The sequence below is a fragment of the Ranitomeya variabilis genome, chromosome 1 (assembly GCF_051348905.1).
Source record: "Ranitomeya variabilis isolate aRanVar5 chromosome 1, aRanVar5.hap1, whole genome shotgun sequence".
Taxonomy (NCBI): domain Eukaryota; kingdom Metazoa; phylum Chordata; class Amphibia; order Anura; family Dendrobatidae; genus Ranitomeya; species Ranitomeya variabilis.
In genome coordinates this window covers 871,559,063-871,577,383 of record NC_135232.1, presented here as the reverse complement: position 1 = coordinate 871,577,383, position 18,321 = coordinate 871,559,063, and the positions used below count along the sequence as shown (strand labels likewise).

Genomic DNA, 18,321 nt, shown 5'->3' with positions numbered 1-18,321 from the left:
AGAATGTTTATGAAGGTCCAAGTTCCTAATTAAATAATTTAAATTGAGCTTTGGAAAAAGCTGTGGCTCCTTAGGACTAGCATGAAAGTCTTCATCAGAATCCTGCTCTTTGTGTTCAGAATGAGGCTGCCGTCACACTAGCAGTATTTGGTCAGTATTTTACATCAGTATTTGTAAGCCAAAACCAGGAGCAGGTGATAAATGTAGAAGTGGTGCATATGTTTCTGTTATACTTTTCCTCTAATTGTTCCACTCCTGGTTTTGGCTTACAAATACTGATGTAAAATACTGACCAAATACTGCTAGTGTGACGGCAGCCTCAGATGTATCTTCAAGTTTTTCCAAGGTGAAGGGACAGGTATTCCTGGACCGTGAGGCACAGGGTGAATCGCCGACAGGAGGTCCAGGTATATAGTTTCCTTCTTATTTTTAAGGTTGAACCCCTCCACGGTGCGCGTACAAAAGTAATAGTCATCTCTATGATTGCGCGGTTCCCTGCAGACCAAAACGAAAGCTCTCTTTCCTCCCTTTAGACTACTGCTGTAGCTCTTCTACAGAAACAGAACACATTACATGTGGAGCGCACGACTTGTCCAGATAATCCAGTTTTACATCAAAGTACTCATAACACACGTTTCTAATAAAGTCTGTAATGCTCCTTCATTGTTTCTGCACTACAAAATAACCGTAAATGTTGCAAACATTGTTGGGTGAATTACAAAGCTTAATTGAGGTAAGCACGACACCACACTCTTATGAACTCTGTCTAAAAGAAAATCTGCCTTTGCCCCCATAGTAACCAATCACAGTGCAGCTTTCAGCTCTTATACTGCTGAGGTAAAATGAAAGCTATGCTCTGATTTGTTGCTATAAACACCACCACACTGTTATGAACTGTGAGCAAAAAATAAATAAAAATCTGTCTTTACTGCCCATAACATCCAATCACAGCGCAGCTTTCATTTCTTATACTGATGAGGCATAATGAAAGATATGCTACGATTGGATGCTATATATGCCACCACACTCTTTGGAAGCTGGATTGAGAAAGTCTTTTCTATCCACAGCCGCCAATCACAGCACAGCGTCCATTAATTTCTAATCAATCTGGTGACACCAAAATTATCCACAAAAGGTCACGCAAAGGGATCAACTTATGGTGCAAGAAAAAGCCTATGGAGCCAATATTTGTGAAAAAACTGTACGTGATGGAATGTTTTCAATATTTTTACTGAGCTCAGCGATCAAAAGTATATCAAAATCTTACTTTTCAAACAATGTTACCCTTGCAGACCTGCTTTATTTTATATTAATATTAACCCCTTAATGACCGCCGATACACCTTTTAACAGCGGCAGTTAATGTACTTATTCCTCAGCGCCACTTTTTAATGGCACTGAGAAATAAGGTTATAGCATCCCCCAGCGTCGGAAAATCTCTCCAGGATCTCGGCTACTGGGGGTAGCTGAGACCCTGGAGAACATGATACGGGTCGGTTTTTACTGTCCCCAGTGTTGCGATCGCCGTTATTCATGGAATAACGACAACCGTAAAAAAAAGTCAGAATTCCAATTTAATTCTCTCTCCTCGGATATGATCTAGCACATCAGAGGAGAGAGAAATGGGGTCCTCCAAGCCCCCCCAGTACCTCCGGCACCTCCTGCATCCCCCGGTCCTGTCCTCTGGCGTCTTCTTCCGGTAAGAAAATGGTGGGCGCATGTGCAGTGCGCCATCCGAGATCTGCCGGCCGGCATCAATAGAGTTTTTCTATTTGTTAATTTTGATCACTATGATAGGGTCTATCACAGTGATCAAAATTAAAAAAAAAAAAAACATAGTAAATCAAACCCTCCTTTATCACCTCCTTAGTTAGGTAAAAATAATAAAAAAAAATGTATTTTTTTTCCATTTGGGATAGGGTTGGAGTTAGAGATGGGGTTAGAGCTAGGGTTAGGGTTGGGGTTGTGGTGTTGGAGTTATGGTTTGGATTAGGGGTGTGTTAGGGTTGGAGTTAGAATTGGGAGGTTTCCACTGCTTAGGTACATCAGGGAGTCTCCAAACACGACATGGTGCCCGCTGTTGATTCCAGCCAATTTTGCGTTCATAAAGTCAAACGGTGCTCCCTCCCTTCTGAGCCCTGACATGCTCCCAAATAGTGGCTTTCCCCCACATACAGGGTATCAGCGTACTCAGGAGAAATTGTACAACAAATTTTGGGATTCATTTTTTCTCGATACCCTTGTGAAAGTAAAAAAGTTTGGTTCCAAAGTAATTTGTTTGTGAAAAAAGTAAAATGTTCATTTTTTCCTTCAACATTGCTTTAGTTCTCATGAAGCACCTGAAAGGTTAATAAGTTTCTTGAATGTGGTTTTGCGCACCTTGAGGGGTGCAGTTTTTAGAATGGTGTCACTTTTGGGTATTTTCTGTTATATTGAGCCACCAAACTCACTTCAAATGTGAGGTGGTCGCTAAAAAAAATGGATTTGTAAATTTTGTTGGAAAAATGAGAAATCGCTGGTCACCTTTTAACGGCCTAATAAAAAAAATTATGTTTCCAAAATTGTGCTGATGTAAGGTAAACATGTGGGAAATGTTATTTATTAACTATTTTGTGCGATATTACTCTATGATTTAAGGGTACAAAAATTTAAAGTTTGAAAACTACCAAATTTAAATTTTATTTGCCAAATTTCCATTTTTTTCATAAATAAACGTAAGTCATATCAAAGAAATTTTACCACTAACATGAAGTACAATATGTCACGAAAAAACACTCTGAGAATCAGTGGGATCCATGGAAGTGTTCCAGAGCTATAGCCTCATAAAGTGACAGTGGTCAGAATTGCAAAAATTGGATGGTCATTAAGTACAAAATTGGCTCTGCCACTTGTATCAGTGAGGATGCAGATAGTGGTGGAAGACGGCCACATGGTGTAGTTCGTGAGCCACAATTCTCAGCCCTTTGATTGTCTCGGCCCACAGGCCGGGCAGGAACAGTTAGACGGTCAGATGGCACTTTGCCCAGGTCTGGTTTATATGATTATTTTCTATCAAAGGTCAAACTGGTGAAAATATCAAGTTATTTTGCTTTGCAATACAAGAGTTTTATAATATGCAGCATTGGGTGTCCCTAAAATATTACATATATGCAGCATTGGGTGTCCCTAAAATATTACACAGATGGCAAGTAACCTTTCATTGGGGTATTCTGTTCTCATATTGTGAAATAAGAAAACATGATCACTCAGCAAGCTTAAACTTTTCGCTGACAAGGTTTCTAAACAAGAAATTTATCCGTGCAATAGCCATAAAACAAGGTCCCCAACGAGTTATAATGTTTTATTAGAAACTGAAAAACTGATCCAGTGTGATTGTTCTTGGGAAACAGGCTGTGTAAGTACTAGAGTTTTCACTTTGCAGCCAAATTAGGTCTTTCAATCTTTCAAGTATGAAATAGAAATGTCTCAGGGTATAACACAAACACACACACACTAAGCAGCCATAACATTAAAGGGATTGTCAGCACAGAATGACTGTTCAAACCAAGTATAGGCGCTGGGTGCATCATGGCGTGGCCAAACATTTAAGTGCACTTTCCCACCTACTTGTTTTCCCTCTATGGATTAAGAGAAGGGCAAAAATGAAGCCAGAGCTGTCAGTAAAGAAGAAAGGGTGGGGGGAGGTGGTTTGGAGACAGAGGAGACACAAGCAGGTACACTTAAAGGGACTGTCAGCACATTATGAATGTTCAAAGTCCAAGGTGCAACATGGCTCTGCCAAACATTTAGGTGCACCTACTCACCTGTTTGTTTTCCAACTTTCTCCACCCTTCTCTGGCTCTATAAAGCCAGAGCAGGGAATCAAGAAGGGAAAACAAGGCCGTAGGAATGTGCACTTAAATATTTGTCCAGGTCACGGTGCACCAAGCAGCTGAACTTGGATTGAGCAACCATTCTATGTTGATGGACTCCCTTTATGTTGCTTTAAACCGTAGCAGCCCTCTGGTGCTGCAGTCTTTCCATTGTTTTCCTGCACAATCACTGAATCTTGCAGTTAAACAGTTGTTTCACCAGAAAAACCACAGATAAAGTACTCCCTTCAGGACAAGAATGTGCCCTGATAACGGGTCTTTCAGTAATGTGTCATGCCACACGACAAAAATTGTTCAGTAATAGGGTGAGGAACATGTTCAAGGTATTGACTTTGCTAAAAAATTCCCACATCTCAAATACATTTGATCCATGGAGCCCACCTTACAATTTAGAGTGAGTAAGGGTCAGTTTACAAGGACCAACCAACGGCACAGTACGACCACCAATCCATAAATCTTTACCAATTGGCTGTTTGAAATGTATGTTTACACAGGCCGGCCAAAGCTATTTGTAATAGATTGATCAGTGCACATAGGCAGTGATGGTACTTGGCAGTGTGAGTCCTGTTTACACAGGATGAGGCACCACCGAGAACAATACCCTGCTCAAAAGATCACTCTACTCGATGAAATGAGTGTTTTGCTGGTCTATCAGCAGCCTGTTTACATGGCAAGACAGTTGTGAATTGAGCGTTTCAAAGAAAATGCAGCTTAAAGGATGTGCTAACGTCTTCGTGTTAGATACTAGCGATTACCTTATGGTTACCTTCTGGCTGCTGTAAGGGAGACCTACACAATATTAGGAACTTTCTCAACTGTATAATACACTGGTCAAAAATATTACGTGAAATTTAAATCACACATCAGATCTCGATTAACGAAAGATTCAAGTTGAAAACATTAACTGCGTAGTCAGACGGCGGCATAAATTGGACGGAGATCGGAAGGCAGTGCACGGATTGGTCGGAGGCTCTCCCAGCCCAAATGAACGAGTCAATAGAACCGTTAATAGAACCAAAAGTTATAAACTAAATTAAAGCTTAATTACAAAATACCACGAAATTCAAAGTAAAACAGTGAAATCACAAATGGAACCAATTTGCGTGAATTTCTTAATAAGACTCAGCAGTGTGTGTGGAGCCAATGAGATTGTATGCACTCTAACCATTTGGGCATTATCCTGATGAGATGGTAGATAGTGTTTTGAGGATCTCCTGCATGACCTGGCTCAGGTATCAGTGAGGTCCTGCACAGTCTGTGGTGATACCTAACACCTAGTAACAGAGATCTTAAAGGGACTCTGTCACCTGAATTTGGAGGGAACAATTTTCAGCCATAGAGGCGGGGTTTTCGGCTGTTTGATTCACCCTTTCCTTACCCGCTGGCTGCAATATTGGATTGAAGTTCATTCTCTGTCCTCCGTAGTACATGCCTGCGCAAGGCAAGCCGTGATCATGTGATGGGGTCACTGATAGGCCGGATTTCCGACGCGCTTGCCAGAAGCGCGAGTTAAATGCCGCTGTCAGATTGCCAGTGGCATTTAACTAGTTAACAGCCGAGGGTGGATCGCAATTCCACTTGCGGCTGTTAGAGCCACATGTCAGCTGTTCAAAACAACTGACATGTGCCGGAAAAGATGTGAGCTCAGCGCCCAACCCACTATTACACCCCATGTCGGGAAGGGGTTAAAAACTGCATTTTGTGTTTACTTGTATTATCTTTGTCTAGTTATATTTAGATTTGTTTGGTGATCTGAAACATTTAAGTGTGATGAACCTGCAAAAGAATAGGAAATCAGGAAGGGGGAAAACTGTTTCACACAACTGTCCATCACAGGAGACTTGGGGCTGTAGCACATACATCCCAGGAGACAAGGGGCTGGGGCATATACCGTACATCTCAGGAGACATGGGGCTGCTATAGAGACATCACAGGGTACATGGTGCTGCGGCATAGATATCACAGGAGACATGGGGCTGCAGTACACATGTCACAGGAGACATGAGGCTGCTGTATAGACATCACAGGGGACACAGTGTTGTGCGATATATACATCACAGTATACATGGTGCTGCGATACATACATCACAGGAGACATGGGGCTGCGCCATAGACATCACAGGAAACATGGGGCTGCGCCATAGACATCACAGGAGACCTGAGGCTGCAGTACACACATCAAAGGAGACATGAGGCTGCAGTACACACATCAAAGGAGACATGAGGCTGCAGGAAAGACATCCCAGGAGACAAGGGGCTGGGGCATATACCGTACATCTCAGGAGACATGGGGCTGCTATAGAGACATCACAGGGTACATGGTGCTGCGGCATAGATATCACAGGAGACATGGGGCTGCAGTACACACGTCACAGGAGGCATGAGGCTGCTGTATAGACATCACAGGGGACACAGTGTTGTGCGATATATACATCACAGTATACATGGTGCTGCGATACATACATCACAGGAGACATGGGGCTGCGCCATAGACATCACAGGAAACATGGGGCTGCGCCATAGACATCACAGGAGACCTGAGGCTGCAGTACACACATCAAAGGAGACATGAGGCTGCAGTACACACATCAAAGGAGACATGAGGCTGCAGGAAAGACATCCCAGGAGACAAGGGGCTGGGGCATATACCGTACATCTCAGGAGACATGGGGCTGCTATAGAGACATCACAGGGTACATGGTGCTGCGGCATAGATATCACAGGAGACATGGGGCTGCAGTACACACGTCACAGGAGGCATGAGGCTGCTGTATAGACATCACAGGGGACACAGTGTTGTGCGATATATACATCACAGTATACATGGTGCTGCGATACATACATCACAGGAGACATGGGGCTGCGCCATAGACATCACAGGAAACATGGGGCTGCGCCATAGACATCACAGGAGACCTGAGGCTGCAGTACACACATCAAAGGAGACATGAGGCTGCAGTACACACATCAAAGGAGACATGAGGCTGCAGGAAAGACATCCCAGGAGACAAGGGGCTGGGGCATATACCGTACATCTCAGGAGACATGGGGCTGCTATAGAGACATCACAGGGTACATGGTGCTGCGGCATAGATATCACAGGAGACATGGGGCTGCAGTACACACGTCACAGGAGGCATGAGGCTGCTGTATAGACATCACAGGGGACACAGTGTTGTGCGACATATACATCACAGGAGACATGGGGCTGCGCCATAGACATCACAGGAAACATGGGGCTGCGCCATAGACATCACAGGAGACATGGGGCTGCGCCATAGACATCACAGGAGACCTGAGGCTGTAGTACACACATCAAAGGAGACATGAGGCTGCAGGAAAGACATCACAGGAGACATGAGGCTGCAGTACACACATCACAGGAGACATGAGGCTGCGGCACATACATCACAGGGGACACAGTGTGTTGCGATATATCATCACAGTATACATGTGCCGTGGCACATACATCCCAGGATACATGGTGCTGCAGCATATTATATACATATATACATTATATATATATAATCTCACAAGAGACATGGGGCTGCGCCATAGACATCACAGGAATCATGAGGCTGCTATATAGACATCACAGGATACATGGAGCTGTGCCATAGACATCACAGGAGACATGGGGCTGCAGGACAGACATCACAGGCTACATGGGGCTGCGCCATAGACAACACAGGAGACATGGGGCTGTAGGATAGACATCACAGGAGACATGGGGCTTCGGCATATACATCACAGGGGACACTGTGTTGCGATATTATCATCACAGTATACATGGTGCTGTGGTGTGTGTGTATATATATATATATATATATATATATATATATATATATATATATATATATATCCATCTATCTATCACAGGTGACTTGGGGCTGCGGCATAGACATCACAGGAGACATGAGGCTGCAGTACATACATCACAGGAGACCTGGTGCTGTGGTACAGACATCACAGGAGACCTGGTGCTGTGGTACAGACATCACAGGAGACCTGGTGCTGTGGTACAGACATCACAGGAGACCTGGTGCTGTGGTACAGACATCACAGGAGACCTGGTGCTGTGGTACAGACATCACAGGAGACCTGGTGCTGTGGTACAGACATCACAGGAGACCTGGTCCTGTGGTACAGACATCACAGGAGACCTGGTGCTGTGGTACAGACATCACAGGAGACCTGGTCCTGTGGTACAGACATCACAGGAGACCTGGTCCTGTGGTACAGACATCACAGGAGACCTGGTGCTGTGGTACAGACATCACAGGAGACCTGGTGCTGTGGTACAGACATCACAGGAGACCTGGTCCTCTGGTACAGACATCACAGGAGACCTGGTCCTGTGGTACAGACATCACAGGAGACCTGGTGCTGTGGTACAGACATCACAGGAGACCTGGTGCTGTGGTACAGACATCACAGGAGACCTGGTATAATCATCACAGCAGACACTGGGGCTGCAGCATATACATCACAGCAGACATGGGGTTGCGGCACATACATCACAGGAAACATGGGGCTATGGTATAATCATCACATGTGACATGGGGCTGCGGCATATACATCACAGGGGACACAGTGTCTTGTGATACATACATCATAGTATACATGGTGCTGTGGCATATACATCACAGGACACATGGGGCTGCAGGATAGACATTACAGGAGACACTGAGGCTGCAGGAAAGACATTACAGGAGACACTGAGGCTGCAGGAATGACATTACAGGAGACACTGAGGCTGCAGGAAAGACATTACAGGAGACACTGAGGCTGCAGCATATACATCACAGCAGACATGGGGTTGTGGCACATATCACAGGAAACATGGAGCTATGGTATAATCATCACAGGAGACGCTGGGGCTGTGGTATAGGCATCACAGGAGACATGGGGATGCCGCTGCAGTCTTCTGTGAGATAAGAGTGCATCGTACTCTAATTCCGTCCACAGAGTATGTCCAGAGAAAGTGTCATCTTAGGCCAATTACGGCCGGCGGGCCTGAGGTATCTCACCCCTGATTTACAGGATGCGGCACCTCATGCAGCCTGTGTAACAGTTTGGCGAGATGAATACACAACAGTAACCCTCAGGAAGTCATTTTGTAAGGTTCTGGAAATGCTCCTCTTGTGTTTCCATCTGCACAAAGGACCAGGTAAAGATTTTTCTGCTAGGTTGGGGCACTTCAAAGCCCTATAAGGCTTTGTGCTGGGAGAGACAGAAAATGTTCCTATGATGGCACTAGTACTTCCTAGTACTTCCTCATGCTACCAATAGTGAAATATGCAAATTGTTTCCTCAGAGAGGAAGAGGAACTTAAACTCTAGTGTCACCTATTGGAAGTAGCAATCCTAAAAAGTCAATATCGACCCTTTAGAAAGAGTCTTGCCATATGACTCAGGATAAAAGCCATACCAGAGTCTCTATATGCAGACACGCGTTTCAGGATGTTGCCCCTCCTCAGTGCAAAGCATGAGATCTGATTTGGCTGTATGAGAGGCTTCTGAGCGTGATGTACAGGTTAACACTTTGATAAGGACACTATCAAAATTATTGTCTCTCCAGTGCATCTAGTGTCACTTTAATTAATTTGACCTGCTTTGGTGCAAATGAAACGTCACTTATGCTTCCTATCTTGACAGACTGATAGCCCTAAAGTTTAATAGACTTGGAATTATGCTGTGAAACTTACGTATTCCCCTAATTTTTGGGTAGTGTATATTCGTTCTCCTGCGTTCCTGCACATTTGCCACCAGAGGGCAGTGGTGTACAGCTGCTATCCTTACCCCAAAGTCCGACTTCAAAAGCACAAGCCACATCTGACCTCAATTCTTTGTGGAATATAAGATTAAAATGGCCATTGCATGCAAAAACAAATATGTTTTTTTTACCTTAGCAAAAGTAGAAAAATTATTTGTTACAATTTATGAACAGGGTCAGCTTAGAATATAAATGTAACACAAACTGAGGATGTGAATACAAATGAAAATACATAGGATAAATGATTAGCCCCATCTCATTCCAAGAAAATGTTACAACATGAAACAATGAAATAAACGGATCATTAAATGTTAATGTCAGGAACCAATGAAATCCACAATAGGAATATTGCTTATGCATCTAACTAGATGGAGGCCCGATGCTATAAGGGCGGTAATGTCACGATGGGGGCAGGCTTTGCAGCGTTGAGAATCTCTCCTCCCATGTACTCACCCACCTGTCCACTCTCTTTCCCCATGTGCTGACTTCTCCCGTCTATACTCTCTTCTTTGACCTGTGTAACCCATGTGCTATGAGCTCCTGCTGTACAAAGATGGCGGCGGTCAGTGACTCATTCGGCTGATCCCGGTGGCGGCATGTTCGCGACAGTGTTCCGCTGTTGGTACCGCGCAAGAGGCTGCGTACGGCGTATACAGTGTGTGTATGTATGTGTGCTTGGTACGTACGGCGTATACAGTGTGTTTGTGTTGCGTACGGCATATACAGTGTGTGTGTGGTGCGTACGGCGTATACAGTGTGTGTGTGTGTGTGTGTGGTGCGTACGGCGTATACAGTGTGTGTGTGTGTGTGTGTGTGTGTGTGTGTGTGTGTGTGTGTGTGTGTGTGTGTGTGTGTGTGTGTGGTGCGACGGTGTTCTGCTGGTGGTACAGCGCAAGAGGCTGGTACCACCAGCAGTTTCCATATTGAGACACCCATCACTTGGGTGTCCCAATATGGGGTCGGTGAACTTCCGCCGCTTGGAATTCTGGGATCCGGACACATCTGGACGGAACAGGATGTGAAGACATTACAAGGTATATATATATATATATATATATATATATATATATATATATATATATATATATATATATATATATATATATATATATACACTCACCGGCCACTTTATTAGGTACACCATGCTAGTAACGGGTTGGACCCCCTTTTGCCTTCAGAACTGCCTCAATTCTTCGTGGCATAGATTCAACAAGGTGCTGGAAGCATTCCTCAGAGATTTTGGTCCATATTGACATGATGGCATCACACAGTTGCCGCAGATTTGTCGGCTGCACATCCCAAAGATGCTCCATACAAGGCAGGATGGATCCATGCTTTCATGTTGTTTACGCCAAATTCTGACCCTACCATCCGAATGTCGCAGCAGAAATCGAGACTCATCAGACCAAGCAACGTTTTTCCAATCTTCTACTGTCCAATTTCGATGAGCTTGTACAAATTGTAGCCTCAGTTTCCTGTTCTTAGCTGAAAGGAGTGGTACCCGGTGTGGTCTTCTGCTGCTGGAGCCCATCTGCCTCAAAGTTCGACGCACTGTGCGTTCAGAGATGCTCTTAGGCCTACCTTGGTTGTAACGGGTGGCGATTTGAGTCACTGTTGCCTTTCTATCAGCTCGAACCAGTCTGCCCATTCTCCTCTGACCTCTGGCATCAACAAGGCATTTCCGCCCACAGAACTGCCGCTCACTGGATTTTTTTTCTTTTTCGGACCATTCTCTGTAAACCCTAGAGATGGTTGTGCGTGAAAATCCCAGTAGATCAGCAGTTTCTGAAATACTCAGACCAGCCCTTCTGGCACCAACAACCATGCCACGTTCAAAGGCACTCAAATCACCTTTCTTCCCCATACTGATGCTCGGTTTGAACTGCAGGAGATTGTCTTGACCATGTCTACATGCCTAAATGCACTGAGTTGCCGCCATGTGATTGGCTGATTAGAAATTAAGTGTTAACAAGAAGTTGGACAGGTGTACCTAATAAAGTGGCCGGTGAGTGTATATATATTGTGTTATCCCATGAATTCAGCTGTCAGATTGATAAAATGCTCCTCTATATTTTTGGGTTATCCTACCTATAACACGGCTTCAGTTAGATGGATTATGTAGAGCAAGTGTATTATTTGAAGCATAGTGGTCTATATAGATACAAGGTTTAAAATGGTTCTCTGCTTTGCACAATCCCTTCTTGTTAAAAGGGTCACTTGACCGTAAGCTTATACAGTGTTCTCCCTCTGGCGCTTTGGCTATAATGTGAGGGAGAACATGGCAGTAAGGTCCGAGGTCACTAGACAGGAGTTGATTATGCCAGTCTTGATGAGGAGGTGTATTGGAGTCAGAGGTGCCAAATTCATGAAGAGATGCACGTCTCATAATGAATCACAAATCTGATTCCAGTCAGACTGGAGTAAGATTTCTGGCATATTGCACGCTGAATGGTGAATTTGACGTGCAGGCATCACGGCGCCCCATAATGCCCAGATTCCAATCTATCTCCACCTATTTTTGGAGGAAACGGGCATGAAAATGCAAAAAGTCACAACATTTCTGCACAACTGCGTAAACTTTTTGTGATTTTTCCAAGAGTTTTACATAATAGCTTTGATGAATCAGGGCCTAAGTATTCACTTTCCCTGCAGTGCCAACCAGAAGAATCAATGGATTGTCTACATAATGTAGAAAAGGGCAGGTTCTCCAGAACAAGAGATGCTCCTTGTGGCTTCTATAGACTAACTTTGAGAATACTAAACTATGGGGTTTTCTGTACTAGAGAGCCCACTTTTTCTCTTCTATCATCTGCCTCACTCGGTCTATTCAGGACCATCATCATAGATTCAATCATATTACAAGGGAAACATACATTGTGGTTTCTGTAATAAAAGCCAGCCAGGACTGATAAGAACAGGGGCCCAATTTCATCATGTGCGATTTCTTAAAGTCACTTTTCTTTTTTGTCTTCTGGTATTTGTTGCTGTCTTATCGCAAATTCTTCAAAATGGCACAAGCCGTACATGAATTTGGCGCAAAGTCAGAAATGCTCTGTAATTTTTGCATTTGACTGGTTTCAGCAGCAAAAGTCAAAAACCCTTTAAAAGGTTGCATGTCAGTCTAGAAATGCACCAGATTGAAAACTCCACCAAAAACTTTACTTCAGTAGGGGACTGGAGAGAGATGTGCCCCAAAAACAAAAATGTGGTAAAAATTCACATTTCATGAATCTGCCTATAACATCTGGATAAGCAATCTAGTTAAAGAAAAAACGTAAAAAGTGGCACAAAATGTACATAAAATACTAAAGCCACAAAAAGGAGCAAATTATCTTTCATGAAACCTGACTTTCATAGGTTGTGTCTAACTAACATGTTGGGTTTCTATGAGGAGGTAACTACAAATCTGGATGTTGGTAATGTGGCTGATGTGATTTATCTGGACTTTGCAAAGGCATTTGATACGGTTCCACAGAACAGCCTTATACTGAAGCTACAGAAGCAAGGACTGGGGGAAACTATATGCCGATGGGTGTGGAATTGGCTAAATGACAGGAAATGGATGGGATTGATAGTAAAGTGTCAGTCTTTGCTGACAACAGCAAACTACAGTGCCTTGCAAAAGTATTCGGCTCCCTGGAACTTTTCAACCTTTTCCCACATATCATGCTTCAAACATAAAGATACCAAATGTAAATTTTGGGTGAAGAATCAGCAACAAGTGGAACACAATTGTGAAATTGAACGAAATTTATTGGTTATTTTACATTTTTGTGGAAATTCAAAAACTGAAAAGTGGGAGTGCAATATTATTCGGCCCCTTTAATTTCAGTGCAGCAAACTCACTCCAGAAGTTCATTGTGGATCTCTGAATGATCCAATGTTGTCCTAAATGCCTAATGATGATAAATATAATCCACCTGTGTGTAATCAAGTCTCCGTATAAAAGCACCTGCTCTGTGATAGTCTCAGGGTTCTGTTTGAAGCACAGAGAGCATCATGAAGACCAAGGAACACAACAGGCAGGTCCGTGATACTGTTGTGGAGAAGTTTAAAGTCAGATTTCAATACAAAATGATTTCCCAAACTTTAAACATCCCAAGGAGCACTGTGCAAGCGATCATATTGAAATGGAAGGAGTATCATACCACTGCAAATCTACCAAGACCCGGCCGTCCCTCTAAACTTTCATCTCAAACAAGGAGAAGACTGATCAGAATTGCAGCCAAGAGGCCCATGATCACTCTGGATGAACTGCAGAGATCTACAGCGGAGGTGGGACAGTCTGTCCATAGGTCAACAATCAGTCGTAAGGTACCTTCACACTGAACGATATCGCTAGCGATCCGTGACGTTGCAGCGTCCTGGCTAGCGATATTGTTGAGTTTGACAGGCAGCAGCGATCAGGATCCTGCTGTGCCATCGTTGGTCGGAGCAGAAAGGCCAGAACTTTATTTCGTCGCTGGATCTCCCGTACACATCGCTGAATCAGCGTGTGTGACGCCGATTCAGCGACGTCTTCACTGGTAACCAGGGTAAACATCGGGTTACTAAGCGCAGGGCCGCGCTTAGTAACCCGATGTTTACCCTGGTTACCAGCGTAAATGTAAAAAAAAAACAAACACTACATACTTACATTCCGGTGTCTGTCCCCTGGCGCTGTGCTTCTCTGCACTGTGTAAGCGCCAGCCGGCCGGAAAGCAGAGCATAGCGGTGACGTCACCGCTGTGCTTTCCGGCTGGCGCTTACACAGTGCAGAGAAGCACAGCGCCGGGGGACAGACACCGGAATGTAAGTATGTAGTGTTTGTTTTTTTTAACATTTACGCTGGTAACCAGGGTAAACATCGGGTTACTAAGCGCGGCCCTGCGCTTAAGTAACCCGATGTTTACCCTGGTTACCAGACTTCGCATAGTTGGTCGCTGGAGAGCTGTCTGTGTGACAGCTCTCCAGCGACCACACAGTGACGCTGCAGCGATCGGGATCGTTGTCTAGATCGCTGCAGCGTCGCTAAATGTGACGGTACCTTTACACTGCATAAATCTGGCCTTTATGGAAGAGTGGCAAGAAGAAAGCCATTTCTCAAAGATATCCATAAAAAGTGTAATTTAAAGTTTGCAACAAGCCACCTGGGAGACACACCAAACATGTGGAAGAAGGTGCTCTGGTCAGATGAAACCAAAATCAAACTTTTTGGCAACAATGCCAAATGATATGTTTGGCGCAAAGGCAACACAGCTCATCACCCTGAACACACCATCCCCACTGTCAAACATGGTGGTGGCAGCATCATGGTTTGGGTCTGCTTTTCTTCAGCAGGGACACGGACGATGGTTAAAATTGATGGGAAGATGGATGGAGCCAAATACCGGACCATTCTTGAAGAAAACCTGTTGGAGTCTGCAAAAGACCCGACACTGGGACGGAGATTTGTCTTCCAACAAGACAATGATCCCAAACATAAAGCAAAATCTACAATGGAATGGTTCACAAATAAACGTATCCAGGTGTTAAAATGGCAAAAATAAAAACCAAACCTCAATATAATCGAGAATCTGTGGAAAGAGCTGAAAACTGCTGTTCACAAACGATCTCCATCAAACCTCACTGAGCTCGAGATGTTTGCCAAGGAAGAATGGGCAAGAATTTCAGTCTCAATGTACAAAACTGATAGTGACATACCCCAAGCGACTTGCAGCTGTAATTGCAGCAAAAGGTGGCGCAACAAAGTATTAAGTTACAGGGGCCGAATAATATTGCACGCCCCACTTTTCAGTTTTTGAATTTCCACAAAAGTGTAAAATAATCAATACATTTCATTCAACTTCACAATTGTGTTCCACTTGTTGTTGATTCTTCACCAAAAATTTACATTTGGTATCTTTATGTTTGAAGCATGATATGTGGGAAAAGGTTGAAAAGTTCCAGGGAGCCGAATACTTTCGCAAGGCACTGTAGAAGGTGGCGTGTGCCAAAATATCCATGTACAATAAATAGGTACAACTGTGGAGTAATGATCTATACATATGGCAGAGTTTGTACATTCTCACCAAGGATATTTTCCAGACTAAGAATATACAGTAGAGTAAAACAGAATTCCTATAAAACTGATCATGGCGTACAATTCTAATTCTGGAAAACCCCTTTGTGGTAGAAACTAAATGTTGTGATTTACAGAATATTGTGAAAAATGTGGGCACTATAGAAATAAATGCATAAAATGCTGATGTACGGTATATGGCATTAACATATGCCGTAGTGCTCTACAGAGATTGTCACCATTCATATCGGTTCTAGTCCTTGGTGGGACCCTCATTTTATTACTTCCCTATATACAACTGTAAGCCAAATAACCATATAGGATGTTTGGGAAGAACACTTGAAAACTGGGAGGATGGGGGATGTGGACATACAAACTCCATTCAGATACTGTCCATGGTCAAATTCGACCTCAAGAGCTCCAGGGAAGAATCTTCATATAATAGAACTGTCTGAAAAGCAAGTGAGGAAGCACAAACACGAAATAAGAGGGCACAGGTATTTTTATTAGTGGACCCTGGGCATTGTACCACAAGTTTGACAGCAACAGGCAAAACTAGTGAATGAGTGGCAATATAATCCCTTCCTAGCCTGCAACCAAAGCACCAAAAATGGAGCTGTTGTGACTACGTATGATAATCCAATTCCAAAAAGAACTGGCAGTTTCCTGTATTGTCCAGACTAGTAATACTCTAGTATGCAGTTCAGGGTTGTTACGGGGACAGTGAGTATCACTTTACCTTAGAGGACTACAACATGCACATATTCCCCATAGAGGTAAGCAACAAGTATACAAGGGAGACAGTATGAAGAGACTGGCTTAGTTTTCACCTTTCTGTGCCTACGACTGTACCTACAACAGTTCATCTGTTTCTGTGGCGACATAACACATGCACGAGTGATACAGTTGGAGGGGACATGGCTGGGGCAGAGCACACAAGACGATGGAGTCAGCAGGATGGACAACGTGGCCGAGCACCCTCAGCTCTGGACGGTCAGCTTCTGCTCTGTTAGCGAGGCCTGCTGGGCTACCGTTTTGTTCTCATGGCTGCGTAATTTGGACACAACGTCCAGGAATGCCAGGCTTTGCACTTCCTTATGCAGGGGCTCTGCGAAACACAAGAAAGAAATATTTCAAATATTCAATGATTCCAGGAAACACTGTGTGACAAGGACAAGTCTGCGAAATACAAAGATGTGTGTTCCACCTGCCGGGTGTTGTACGGTCGCCATGAGGCAGCTGGATTCAGAAATGGGAGGCAGGCACCACCCCGTAACACCAGGCCAAAGTTGTAATAAATATCAGCATCGTAGAAGAAACAGATGACAATTTATCATGCTATGGTATATGACTTACCGGAGCCCATTACCGCACAGATCAGAACCATAGAATTGTACTTAATCTCTGGAGCGCTCCTCTCATCTGATAAGAGTCGGTGCAGGACCTGGACGAGCTTAGCATTTTCCAGCTCACATTCTGCGCCTTCTAGAACAGACAGATGGAAGAGAGTCAGAAACAAGACAACGACTTCTCTTTATCATCGCAATGAAGAGACCACTGATGTGAGGGCAGCACGGTGGCTCAGTGGTTAGCACTGCAGCCTTGCAGCACACTGGAGTCCTGGGTTCAAATCTCAGTAAGGACAACATCTGCAAGGAGTTTGTATATTCTCCAAGTGTTTGCATGGGTTTCCTCCGGGTTTCTTCCAACATTCCAAAGACATACTGATAGGGGATATAGATTGTGAGCCCCATCGGGGACAGTGATGATAATGTATGTAAAGCGCCGTGGAATATGTGAGCACTATATATGCTGTGATTTTTAGGTTGGGTTTCCATCCACTGAGCATTTTAATCGTGTGGGGAAAACCCTGATTCCAGCAACATGTCACATATTGGGCTGCTTGCTGCAATTTTGACAGAATCCCTGATTTATCTGCTGCAGATCTACCATTTATCAGAATGCTGAGCCCTGTAAAACCCCACCCATACCACTGTGTGGCAGCTTTTTGTGTACACTGTGCATAGGCAGAAATCCTGATAAATTTGCTTTGAGGTTAGAAATCCCTTGTGATTAATATGAAATAATTTTCCACACAAAGCTATCCCAATATAAAAAAGCAATGTAAGGCACGTAATCGATGGGTAAGAGAGCCCAATAATGCACATGATGGATGGGTAAGAGAGCCTGATAATGCATATTATTTACGAGTAAGTGAGCCCGATAATACACATAGTCGATGGGTAAGTGAGCCCAATAATGCATAATCGATGGGTAAGAGAGCCATATAATGCACAATCGATGGGTAAGAGAGCCCGATAATGCACAGCAAACTGTGTGAGGATCCACACTACATCAGTAAGTTTATAACAAGGAACATATCCTTTAAAATACTCACGTAATTCTAACGCTGCTATTAATCCCAGGGCAACAAGTGCTTCATTCTGCATTATTACATGTTCGCTGGTTGCCATGGTGACTAAGTGCTTGATGCCACCACTTTCGACAATGGTTCTAATTACATCCTATGGCAGAGAGAAATCAAGCAATAAAAGAAAACACATTTGCATGAAATTGTCATCATTCTAAGTCTCTAATGGTCAAATACAAACTAATAAGAAAGTTGGAGTCTGCC

At 43.8% G+C, this 18,321-nt stretch overlaps 1 protein-coding gene across 3 annotated transcripts in view; it reads right to left on the bottom strand.

Moving 5' to 3' along the window:
• Positions 1-16,170: 16,170 nt before the first annotated feature.
• Positions 16,171-18,321, bottom strand: part of RAP1GDS1 (Rap1 GTPase-GDP dissociation stimulator 1) — a 136,015-nt gene continuing 133,864 nt past the window's right edge. For 2 of the 3 annotated variants that reach the window (XM_077277413.1, XM_077277428.1), the window contains 3 exons: positions 18,085-18,211; positions 17,043-17,171; positions 16,171-16,794 (listed from right to left, as the gene is read on the bottom strand). In XM_077277413.1, coding sequence (XP_077133528.1) covers positions 16,667-16,794; positions 17,043-17,171; positions 18,085-18,211 — 384 coding nt within the window. In that variant the 3' untranslated portion in view covers positions 16,171-16,666. The remainder of the gene's footprint in view (positions 16,795-17,042; positions 17,172-18,084; positions 18,212-18,321) is intronic. The other variant, XM_077277421.1, reaches the window with a different exon arrangement.